This window comes from Pholis gunnellus, assembly GCF_910591455.1.
Source record: "Pholis gunnellus genome assembly, chromosome: 15".
NCBI classification, from domain to species: Eukaryota; Metazoa; Chordata; class Actinopteri; order Perciformes; family Pholidae; genus Pholis; species Pholis gunnellus.
This window is the reverse complement of record NC_136542.1, coordinates 6,682,557-6,695,865: the sequence shown is the minus strand read 5'-3', so window position 1 is coordinate 6,695,865 and position 13,309 is coordinate 6,682,557. Positions and strand designations below refer to the sequence as shown.

The 13,309-nt window shown below is 42.8% G+C and overlaps 1 protein-coding gene across 1 annotated transcript; it reads right to left on the bottom strand.

Moving 5' to 3' along the window:
- Positions 1-8,284: 8,284 nt before the first annotated feature.
- On the bottom strand, positions 8,285-9,607 carry ghsra (growth hormone secretagogue receptor a; the record flags this gene model as incomplete). The annotated part of the gene is made up of 2 exons (XM_079174894.1): positions 8,285-8,598; positions 8,776-9,607. 2 exons carry the CDS (start codon positions 9,605-9,607, stop codon positions 8,285-8,287), a joined length of 1,146 nt encoding a protein of 381 aa, XP_079031020.1.
- Positions 9,608-13,309: the final 3,702 nt, after the last annotated feature.

Here is a 13,309-nt window from a genome sequence, read left to right as displayed (position 1 = left end):
GCAGCTCTGCGGTCAGTTAAGTAGCTCGAAGGAGCCCTTTAACACTGGTCTCTGATCAGAATATGAAATGTTGGGCATGAACTGGCTCTAGCGTTTAGGAAGCCGGGCTGGGGTTGTGATCGGCTGCAACTTAACAGGAAAGGGTTGGGCTCAGCACTTGATTGGCCCCCCTCGGACGGCCCTTCCGCGCATTCTACCATCTCAAGCACCATTGCTCCAGCCTATTTATCTGTAGCTTTAGTAGCGTTGAACCCGCTAGACCCAGAGGTGCTAACAGCCTGCCAGCTAGCCGCGCTTCTCAGAGCTCTGTGTGTTAACCAGGAAAGCCATTAGGAGTTAGCTTGAGCTTTACCCCCCCCCCCCCCCACCCTCCCTGGAATTTAGCCAGCCGCCAGCCAGAGCAGTGCTGAAGCTGTAGTTTCTCCTTCCAGCTAGTCTGTGAATCGATACATTTGAAGACTCTTCTCCTCTTTTCTCCTCCCCTGCCCATAATGATCTGTAATTACCGTTTGCTCTGGCTGCTCTTCTCTTGCTTTCGATCCATCCCATTTTCCTGCCCATGCACCTCTCTCTCTCTCTCTCTCTCTCTCTCTCTGTCTCTCTCTCTCTCTCTCTCAATTAAAAGGTGCTTTATTGACATGTAATCAGAGCAGTAGCAAGTCTGCGGTCTCTCCTCAGACGGACATGTTCTCTGGAGACTTGAACTAATGTTCACTAACCAAACAAGCCTTTGACAGAACACAACTCAACAGAACAGGGCATTCTAACACCCCCTGACCTCCCCGCCTGACTCCTGAACCCCCTTTCATCCCAACCCGAAAAAACAAAGCCAAGGTACAGCCCAATACATACCCTGATGATCCAAAGAAGTCACCCTGACCTGCTTGATTAATGTGTGACATGTCTACAATTGTCAGGTGGGATGCAGGGGAAGGATTGGGTGGGAACGGGGGTATGGAGGAGTGGCGGGGCAGTAGTTTAGCGCCGTCGGACAGCTCTGATTGGCAGCCTGTAACGTACCTCAGGGATAATGCCTTACAGAGGGGAGATCTAACCCTGTCATCCCCATCGCTGTCATCGTTGTCATCCTATTAGCCTGTCCTTCCTCCGTTTCTCTCCGTCTTCCTCCCTCGCTTCTATCCGTTTCTTTCATTTTTTTTGATGCTGTATCTTGTCCTCTGTCAATGCTGTGCCTTGCTCCTGTATGTGTCGGTAAGCAAATTGGTTTACTAGCTCAACAAACCTTTGCCAAAGTGGATGGGAAAGTTAAGGTAGAGTTCTTTTCTAGGTTTTATTTATACTATATATTTGCATACAGTACTTTACATGCCAATTACAGTGCAATCTTCATTTATTTATTGTTTAAAGATTAAGAGACAAGTGTAGTTATATACTAATTTTTTTCCTTGTAGCATGTTTTTTTTTTCTTTCTTTTTTTTTTAAATTGATGTATGTTAGATTGTATGATTAAGGCCAGCATTCCTTATCTCAGTAACCCTTTAAGTATTTCTCTTACAGCTGTTGGGAACCTGTAGCTCATCAGTCCATGCATTGCAGTTATCATTGCCGTTTAAAAACATGTAACCAAATGTATTTTGTTTTTCATCTCCTGTTGCGGCCGTGCACAGCCGAGCAGTTCTTGTAATGCTTAGAGAGACATGTAGCAAAGCAAGGCCTTAGGGTCCGTTCGAGTCATCTGTATTGGGATAAACGTCGCTGCCTTTGGCTTTTTTTTTTTCTGAGTAGTGTTATAATGAAGCTTCTGATATCTTTCTACTGTGTGATTGCCAAAGTGCAGGCTTCTCGTGTCCACTAGATGTTGCGTTTGCAGTCATCTAAAAGGGTTCTGTGATGTTCTTCTGTAACGACACAGCATTACGATTATTATTGTTATTATTATTCTCTCAAAAGAAAAAAAAAAAAAAAACATTAACTTGATCTGTGATTATGCTTCTTTTCATATTATCTTTTATTATTTTGTTTTGTAAAGCAAAATGTGCCATTTTGAAATGTAGCCCCTTTCAAATGAGAGTTTTTAACACAACCTGATTTCACACTGAAAGGTAAAAAAAAAAAAAGGCAAAAACAATCATGCGATGATTTCTGGCAGATGATGACAATAATAATTTTACCGATTCCTTGTTCAGGCTAGTGCTGGTATAGCAGTAGTTAGTATTTTGTATCCAGTATTTTGCTAAGAGATGATATACAGAGATATCTATAGAGCTATAGAATGAGATGGTAATACATTTTGACTAACAGAGTTGAAGCACTTTTTTTATGCCGAGCATTAGTCTTGATGAGGTGAATATGAGCGGGGGGGGGAAACGCGAGGTCCATCGCTCTGTTCCAAACACTACTGCCAACGCCGTCTGTTACATTCATTGGCATTATTCTGTCGTTGGCGTCACTGTGACATTGGCATTACTGGAGCATGGTTCTGTGCCTTTTTGGATGGCACCCTGCTGCCTGTAGAATGCAAAACTACGGCAACAAAGGAAGTACAGTTCATAGGGAGTACGGTTTTCCTCTCTCAGACGTGCTCTCGGTGTGTGCGCCCAGCCTGTTGCTTGTAGTCGATATGCGAGTTGTCCCGTTTTGAAACCCTTCATGTAATGTCGCCCACTCACAGCCCCCCTTTTTCCACATTTCAGGCCGTAAATGCTCCAACGGGAGAGCAGAGGTCTTTGTCCGAGCTCAGGCTAGTCACGTTAGTGTTGTACAGTCCGAGGTTAACACAGTGTTAACTGTTGAGGCTGTGTGTTCCTGGGCAGGGTACTCCCTTTATGTGCTTTTTTCTTTTTTTTTTAATGCTGGTGATTTTAAAGAAACCCCGCCCCTTCACCCCACACCTTGCAGCTCCTGCACATTTGGCTTGTATGTCAAGAATGAGAGACCTTTTTTTTTCTTTTTTTTTTTGCCCAGCAACCCCACGTCTGTGCCTTCTGATCAATTGATTTTCTTCTTTCCTTTTTTTTTTTTTTTTTGTACGTTTTAGAGTAAGTAGAGAATTTTGACTGAGAATTTGGCGATTTGACAAACAGACACTCACAGGTATTTAACTATTTTTTAAGCGAGACAAAAAAAAAAGAAACATATTTTTACCTCACGATTTAAAAACAAACATTCCAATGTTGTCATGGTCTACGAATTGAGAAAAAAAAAAGAAATTCATGCATTTCTTCTTGTATTGTAAATGTTAGACATTTTCATATGCATTATATAAAAGAAACTGCCATATCAATTTTAATGTATAGATTTTTGCAAATACTACCCTATGTATGTAAGACGTAACTGTATCGGTAGCGTATATATAATATATTTATGCCCAATAAATGTTTTGATTTTCTTTTCTGACTTTGTAGCACCTGTATGTTTTATTGTGTGTGTCATTATTCATCAGCACTTATACACGTATACATGGCTCTATGTATAGTTCTGTGCATGGTCTCATGCTTTTTTATGGTTAACTTTTCTACAGATAAAGATACTGTGTCACACGAGATGTTTGGTACACAAACTAACGGTATGTTCCGCCGACATTTACTGTTGTGCACTACAGCAGTATTGATTTTTATCTTCAAGATTCATCAGATACACCTTTTATCTACTGTTGAACACAGCTGAGTAGTAACCAAGATTTATAGTATAGAGGTTTAACTCATGATGAATAGTCTGAATTATGTCTCAAAACAGTTGTAATTCTTCAAGTGGATGACATCTTAAATGTCAGAGGGACTCGTATATGTAATTAAAGGTAGTTTTATCTTTTGTCACACTCCGTTTCACTGATGGTCCAGCTTAAATGGACTATCGCTGTGTAGAAGTGTCGGAGCCAGATTTACTCTCCCGTGACTTCGATAGTCGAGAAGAGTAAATCACACTCACGACCGTCAACTGCTGTCAGCGAGGGGCGACCAGAGAGAGTCTGCTGCTCTGCAATTCCCCTCATCCTTCAGCGACACGAGGACAACAGGGGAATAATGGTCTTTGACCTCTTGGTGTGAGCATTTCGCACGGGTTTGCGAACAGTGGTGTCAAAAGTGAACAATTAAATAGGCGGTAGCAGAGCAACACTTTTCCACTAGCATACCCTTGTCTTTCCTCAGTTAAACTGTCATACAGCAATAGGACAAGAAACCCTTGTTCTTGAGAAGTGCACTGTAAGCAGTGGCCATGCGGTAACTCGCTCTACCAGACAGTAAAATGTAGTACGATTTAAAGTTGAAGGGTAAAGCACTCGGAAGGCATCAGGGTTTTGGTAGTGTGTGAATTACTGGCCAAAAAGCACAATTTAAATGAAGAAATATGATATAATTGTAACCATCAGGTGGACAGTTTGATAGACTCCTTCCTTTCACTTGTCAAAGTGGACTGGAGCAAGACGTTGAATCCCAAGTTCATAGCAGCCCACTACTCCGAAATGCTTAGGATGGGTTACATGCAGATCAAATTATATGCATGTATATATATATATATTTATATAATTGTTTCAACGGTTTCTATATGATCTGTGGTGTCGGATGTATCAATTCTGCTTTCTTTGAAGCAGCCAACAGTATTACCTAAAGTTTACCAAGAACTAAAAATCCAATCAGCTGCTGTTTGGAGGCAAAACCCAAAGGAGAATGTAATGTACTACTGCGGCTGTGTAATCACAGTTAGGGCACAAGTCTGCAATTTAATAGCTTGATAGATAGCTACAGGACAATGAAGAGCACAACCTGTCACACGTTTTACCAGAATCATCACCATAGCATACACAAACAACACGTTATTTTTTTTATCCAAGGCTACAGAGATGACATTTGCACGGTTGGTATACTTGGGCCACTTAAGTTCAGACTGAAATATTTGAGCAACTATTGGATGGATTGCAATAAAATATTGTAGAGACATTCGTGGTCCCCAGAGGATGAAGCCTACGGACTCTGGGGATCCCTTTAACATTTCCTTTCGTGTCATCATGAGGTGAGCATTTGTGCTTTTAGGTGGAATGTTTCAAGAATTGTTGATGGATTTCGATGAAATTGAGTACAGATATACTTGTACCCTTCAGGATGAGATGTAGAACCTTAAGTGATCCCTTGACTTTTCATCTAGCTCCATTTTGTCTTCCAGTCTTGTTTGAATGGATGCTTAGTGCAGGATGTTCTGTCACCATCAGAAGGTTGCTCCAGATATATATCCGTGTCTGTACTCCCAATAGTGCACCTCTGTGATTCTGCACCACCACAGACTCTCCAATAGATGTCAAGTCTGCTCAGGCCAGCACTTTGCTAAATCCATTCACCAAATTAATGTCGGCTTTCTCGAGGGTGCATATGCACATGCAAGTGGCAATAAGTTGTCCTAACCTGCACCCGCTGGTTTACCAAATCAAGTCAATACTATATTTACAGTACAGGCACACACTGATGAGATAGACATGAACTCCTCTTCAATCACAGCCTCCCTCTGTTTGTCTCAAGGTAATTTATTTACTCTCCTCTGCACAGCCCACACCTAAATAAACTCATGATGTCTGACTCATTGATTAAACCTCTCTTCTGTCACCTTTTGTTTTATTGTCCATTTTCATCGCGCAATTGCTTTGAAGAGGGATCTCTCGCTCCTGTTCTTTCACACCTCTCCCTCTCCTCACCAATCATCCACCCACTAACCATCTTCTACGAGTCAGCCTTAATTATTTTTTCAGCGTGGGTTTTGCAGACACTCCATGTGTTTTTATCAGGTACCGGATGTCGCCTCAAACGAGGGGCCCTTTGAGTTCTGTGTGTGGCATCTGAGGGCAGAGCCTGCTGTCTTTGAAGCTATCTTAGGTGATGGAGAGGTGCTGTGCCTTGTAGCCACAGTACGATGCCAGCTGGGATGAGAAAGATTACACTGCTGCTTCTCTGTGTTAAGACTGCAGTCGACTGACTGGTGTTACTCCCCACAGAGACTTGCATCAGGTAATGGGGTATAACAGGAACACATGGGGGGGAAAAGAGCACAGGCCTTGTCAAGGTGCAGCACGCGTCTTTCCACACTGAGCGGTTTGGTTTTCACTTCAATGATGTCTAATGTGGAAGGTTAATGTTAAGTGGTTTGTTTATTTCACGATCCTCTTGGTTTGCAACTTGCATCTCATACCTGTTGAAGACAAATTGCTACCTGATCAATTGTGTGCCGGTTTGTGTAAAGAATACATATATTGTCAAAAAAAGCAAAGCAAAGAGGAAGTGAGTTTTTCCTTTTTTACTTTAACAAGACTTCATCATCGACAGATACATCACCCAGTAGATGTTTACAGACATCTTCAAAAAAGAAAAATATGAATCAACTTTTACTGTTTGAATTATACATCCTGTTGATTAATAAATAGTTTGTCATGACATCAGTATGTACAGTCAGAATTTCTTTTTTTGACAGAGATACATTCTTCAGAGCCCGGAGGCCACGTTTTGAAATCCAGTGCAGATTAGTGGAGGCTGCTGCGGTGATTTGGACTGCTAAAACCATCTGAGTGTAAAGCATTACAAAGCATCTATTTACAAGTTAAAGCAAGCACAATATCATCACTTCTAGACGGTTCACTGATCCTCTTTGTCTAAAAGGAATGCATGATACATTTTACAAAATTCTATTACTTTTCCATCTAAAACATATTTAAAGAAAAAGATATTTAAAAAAGATATTCTTGTAGAATAGTGTTGTATAGGTTGGCACCTTTGGCATATTTGAATGGTTCTGTTTTGGTTTACACACCATCATGCACGGTTAAGTCACCCATGAAAACAATTTCCACTGGGCACCCATGCAATCCTTTTATTTGAAGCGATTTAAAATCTAGCTTTTGGCAAATCAAGAAACAAGACGAGTGAGACATACATACCATAAATTACATAGAGCCTTTTTGATTTCACCACACTGAACACTTTCATGCCACAGAAGACTCCACAGGACAGCTAATACATTAGGCTGACTGAAGGTGTGAGTGGGGGAAAAATAAAAAAGCTACTTAAACTACGGTTTTCATCACTTCCCAGGGTGCACGTTGTTTCAAGATTGCTTCAAGAAGCATAAGAAAAGTTGTCAAATCAGACAAATGTGCTACATGTGTTGTATGATTGGATCCTGTACCCACACAGCTGTAATAAACAGAAAAGGCCCTGTGCTGTATGTGGTATGAAGTTAACTGACATCAGCACACCTGAGATGGCTGAAATGAACAACGTTTCAATGGTGCAAAGTTCACGAGATTCAGAAAGCTGAGGCATTTATGGCCACTCAAATGAGGATTTTTTTTTACAGTCTCACCAATCAGTTTTCTTTATCTAATGCACCAAACTGATACCTAATTGAATGATATCTTATCAAACACTCCTCTTGTAAGTAGCAAGGACCTGCGGCTTGAATGATGTTGATCATTTAACAATAATGCGGTATAATTACAAAAAATGTAGACATAATTATGCATTCTGTAAATTCACAAACAAATCTACTTGCTTTGTGGCTCCCATGAACCAAACTCTGCACTTCTGTGCTGCACAAAGCTACAGGAACATCAACTGTCTTCATTTCAGGGACTCTAACCTCAAACACCATTGGCTCTTCTTGGCAGCATCAACACAGCTTGGACTTGCATTTACAAGACGGCATTCAGCATGTCAAAAATGAATACAAGTGAAATCTTCTCTCTCTCTAACAATTTACAGATAATCACATCAAAAACATGACACCTGGCATACAACACACACATGCAAATAGTCTCTCTCTCTCTCTCTCTCTCTCTCTCTCTTTCACACACACACACACACACAGTCACTGCACTGCTGCCCCTCTGTGAAGGAGTACAGAGCAGTGCCACAAGTTCTACAGTGGTTTCTTTGTCATCCAGAGTATGAATACAATATAAGGCAATTGTAGTCTATTATATCTATATGTGTGCGTGTATACGGGCATGCGCGCCCACGTGTTGTTCACATTTGGATCAATATAAGCTCATCAGGCTGTGTATTTAGCACTCCACCAGTCATGCTTTTGAATGAGCGGGCACTTGCTGAAATAATCCAACAAGAAAATGAAGTTCTATTGATGCATGTAGACAAAGTGTACAGAGGATTGTAAGCTTTTTGTGGCTCGCGCTTTTCTCTTACAGTTTTTTTTTTTTAGTCCAAGGGGCGCTCACATGATCAGAGATGTTTTACTTCGGCCTGACAGAAATAATGACTCAGTGTTTATCAATTTATGACTGGTAGTTTTTTTCAAATCATATCCAGACACTTTGACAGTCACACATTTAGAAGCTGACTGTGGATTCCGTCCATCCGTTCGAGCCGTCTCCCTTCATGCTGCTGGCTGTACGGCCTCGTGGCGGCTGACTGTCGGCCAGGCCAAAGAGGCGCGCAGCTGCGCCCCGGTATTTCCAGGACATGGTGTTATAGAGGATGGGGTTGATGGTGGCACTCAGGTAGAAGAGAACCACAGACACCAAATTGCAGTATTCGGACAACACAGATAGCAGCGGGGACGGCGCGTCCAGAGAGCGAAAGTGCACGTAGCGACCCACATGGAACGGCAACCAGCACAGGACGAAGGCCACCACCACCACCACTGGAGCAGGAGAGGAAGAAGATGAGTGAATAGTGAAAATGAGAGGGTGGGGTGGAGAGAGGAGAGTGCAGACAATTATTCAAATTGCAAACAAGCTTAAATATAGTTGTTAACGTCTTCTGTTTTACAAATAAAGATAGTATGCGTGTGCGTAATCTGCGCGCTCTGCACACTTACCAAGCATCTTGATGGTCTGCCTGTTGCTTTTGTCCCGGTGAGACACACGGGAGCTGATGCTTGTCTCTCTATTTCTCTGCCACAACCGGCGGCCTATGAGGCTGTAGACCACTGTGAGGCAGAAGACCGGTATGAAGAAGAAAACAGAGTTCAACCACACCATGGCACCCATCAGGCCCGACTCCACTGCGTAGTGCGTCATCTTACACTCCCGGGTGTCCTCCAGGGAAAAGTCAGTCTCATTGATTCCCAAACTGAAATTTGGCCACATGCTGTCACGCTCCACTCCCACCATGACAAACACGGGTCCAGCGCTGAATAGTGACACTGTCCACAGTATAAGAATGAGAGCACGCACCCGCCTTTTGGTAACCAGGGCCTTGGCACGCAGCGGGAAGCAGATCGCCAGGTAGCGCTCCACTGACAGCGCGGTGATGCTCAGAATGGTGGAGTAGGTGGATGACTCTGACACGAACTGAAAGAGCTTACAGAGCACGGCCCCTAACCGCCAGGGCCTGTACCTCCACATCCGGTAGAGGTCCAGTGGCATACAGAGGAAGATGAGCAGGTCTGATACGGCCATGCTACACAGGTACAGGTTGGTAGTAGTGCGCATGTCCCGGTACTTACTGACCACCAAAATGGTCATGACATTCCCGGTCACCCCGACTGGAAACAGCATAGCGCAGGCGACGGTGATGACCGTGAGGAGAGGGATAGAGTAGTAATTGAGAGGATGCAGGCCAAAGTCAGCGATCCCCGTGGCGTTGTGGGTCTCCTCCCAGCTGCAGTTATGGGAGAAGCACTCCGAGAGATTGGGCCAAGGGGGCATGCTGTCGTTGCGCGGTTATTCAAGGGGCCGCGCCTGGCCCTGGCTGCTAGGCACCCCAGGTCCGGGACTTCTCACGGCCCTTAGCGCTGCCCCTTTCTCCCATCATCGGCTGCGGAGATGATCGTGAAAGGTTGGCAGCCGTGCGTAAAATCAAGATCCGCTTTGCATCTTTCGTAAAATCCTGTTTACAGTGAAGGTGAACACGAGTCACAGTTCTGAGCGGACAGGGAACTTCTGAGATTCCTCAGGGAGCAGAGAGTCGATCCTCTCCAGAGGTTTACACAAACAGGAGGCTATTGTAGGTCGATCCGAATCATCCACTTCATGTGCAACACGCACTCCAAAGTGGTCCAACAATGTTTTGTGCTGAAAGCACTTGTTCAAAAGAAGAGTAGACGTGTTGGGAACAAAACAAATTACATGCTGGATATTTGTGAGTTACACATCACCTACCGAAATGAATGCGAAGATGTATTCCAATCGAAACAGATGCAGCAGAAAAACAAAGGACAGACACCTGTCATCCAAAAATATATTTTTAAAATATATTTACACAAAAAAACTTAATGACAAGTTGTGTCCCGCGTCCTTTCTGTCAGTAAGAGCCACCAGCAGCTGCGTGCTTTGGATGAAATGAAACATGAGAATCCTTCATGCGCCAAAGAGTCCCAAAGAGTTCCCATCACCAGTAGCGCGTCTCTGTTTGCGCGTCAGACAAAAACAAAACAGTTGATCGGTAGACGAGCTGTTCCGGACAGCATGTGATGGTTAGTCACAGTCAAGGTCGTAACGATGCGGCAGCAGCGGTCAACATCTGTCCTGGAAAGGGCACCGGAGCTCAAACTCGGCCGAACACAAACGGATTAAAAATAACCACAGTGAAAACAAATGTTGTACGATGGAACGGAGACAGTTTTATAAAAGTCACAAGCACCAGGATGGAACGACGCATTGTCAACATTATCGCAAGTGGGACCACAAAGAATTTAAGTAGAATAAAGTAGTGGAGAGTGATGAAGAAATGTATCCCGGTTTTCCAAATCTGCTCCTCCAGCAACGGTGCGTATCCAGTGTGTGAATCCTGACTCCCAGTGTGCCAAACATCATATACAGGTGCAGTGGCGCTACTCAAGGGAGGGTGATGATGAGGGGGGGGGGGCAACTACAGTCAGCCCAGTGCTGCAACGCCACCTACAGGTGCTTTAGTGCAGTGATGCCTGGGGGTCAAGGATCTGCTTACCACCAAGTCTGGCAGAGATCATATAAAGAGGAAGGGTGACCTTTCTAAATGGTAGTCTGTCTTTGAGCTGATTCTGCAAGGTGAGTAACAAAATATATTTTTACCCACAAGGTTCAATTTGTCATCAGCATAAAATAATGAGATCCTATCTGGCTTTTGCTCCTTTAAATGACCTGCATATTGAATAATTAAAAAGAGCCATTAGGGGTAAAGGTTTAGAAAGTACAGTTTTGGCCTGCTGGGTTCAAATCTTTGATGCTTGATATCTCGGAGCTGCACAGTGCACAGATCAAATCTTATAATTTCGTTGCAAAGACATCAATGGCATTCTAGTCAATCTGAAGTCCAGATTTAATTCAAGGCTCCAATTTGCCCTCATTGTCACTGACTTTAAAAAACAAGATTGAGAAACATTCAGTGTTTGGACAATGTCAAAGATGCAAGGAAGCAAGGAATTCATTGAGGCCATTGTCCAAAGTAGCCTGTGTCCTTGTTTCTTTGATATTGTTCATGCTCTTCAATGTGTAACCACATTAGATCATGTACATTTACTAGAGTCAGAGGTCAGACAGCAGTTAGTGACACTCTGCTAAGCTAGGCTAGTTACATTTTAGCAGGACAAATTTATCATGTGGCGCTTCATCTCCATTTTGATTAGACTTAGCTAAAGGTTTATTTTATGGCATAGCAAACTCAATTGGTTGGCTCAGTTCCATGCTTTTATTTTTACCTCTAAATTACACATGGCATAATATGGTACAGTTAGATCGTCGTGTATAGTTAACACTATACTGCGTTTTTGGCTTTTGGGGTTGTCCAGAAGGAACACCCTGCTATCTCCACAAAGTCAGACTTAATAAGAAAGATTGACAAACCTTGTTGTTGCCTATTTTCTGAATGGGCTGAGGCCTAACTGGTGAAGCAAATGACCAATTTCAACCGTGAATCTCCTCGTTTAGAGTTGCACTGATGTGATTCTCATGTTTCAAATATTGTTATCTGTCTGCCCTTTGCGCTGTTTACCAGCAGATACCATTGTGTTTATGACCACTGAATCATGATGCGAGAGAGAGAGAGAGAGAGAGAGAGAGAGAGAGAGAGAGAGAGAGAGAGAGACATGAATAAATAGAGGAAGAGAGAACGGGAGAGATCCTAGTGAAAAGAACACCTATAAGCAGGACACTTGTCAGGAGTCTTGTGTCTGTCAGCCTCTGTGAGACCTTTTCATCACATCTGGTATGTATTCTGGGGTGATACAATATGTCTGTCCTGACAGTATTGTGTGTGTGTGTGTGTGTGTGTGTGTGTGTGTGTGTGTTTGCGCATGCAAAAGTGTGTATTTGGCCTTTTTGTAATATTCAGGAAAAACCTCTGAACCTCGGACATCTGTATTGTGTAATCTAACAACATTTCAGTGGGCCTACGCTCTTAACAAGTGTGGTAATGATGATAATAGCCAAACAACATGCTGAAATAACCTCTATTTACGCGGAGAAAATTGGACTGTTTCTGGGACAACTGGAGGTAATAACAGCAACAATGGGTATTTTCACTGAAATGTTACGGCTGTATTTCAGTGTCAGGAGAGCTTTTCCTGTTTGGTCTTTTAATGGCTGTGAACTGTGTGTTGTGGTCTCCTGTAGTTTCCTGCAATAAATATTTTGTGTTTGATATGTTTTATGATTTTATTGCTGTGTCTTATGTACATACATTTTTTCCACTTGACTGTTTCTGTCCTAATTCCCTGTGGTTCGAACGTTCTGGGGTGTGTCTGGTAAAGTAAGTAAAATACTGGGATTGTTTTGGGTGTCATTTTGTCTGAACTATGCTTCCAGGGTGTGGTAGTGGAGTACGGGGTAAAGTCCATGTCATGAAGATTAACAAACACATTTGGCAGCAATGTGTTTGTGTTTGGATTGTGAGGGAGGCAGTGCATCCCTTCCTCCACAAGATGGAGGAAGAGATCTGATTTAATATCGTACTTACACGGTTGGATGTGTAGGAGTATTTATTTGGGCCAAACGAATGAACGGTTTTGCAATATAAATTACATGATAGCAGGGGAACACACATGTATGTATACACACAGGTATGCACAACTACATCTCATGTTTGCTGTTCAGCAAGCCAAATGTTCTTTTTTTTAACTTAAGAGCACAATCGATTTTTACCATTTGTGTTTGAAGTGGTGAATTGTTTTGTCATGTATGCAGATCAATAAAGGCTTAAAAAAGACCCAACCCACACACATGCAAAGGCAGAGGTATAGACATGTTCACAAATGCACAGAGGTGGATTGATAGACCCACACACACACACATACATATATATGAGAAAGAGAAAGAGAGAAAGAAAGTGTGTGTGAAATGATGAGAGTAGGCAGAACCGGTGTCAGTATTTCCTCCACTAGAGGACTCCTCCTACTTCACTAAAAGTCCAGAACTTTTTTTTCCCCCTATCCA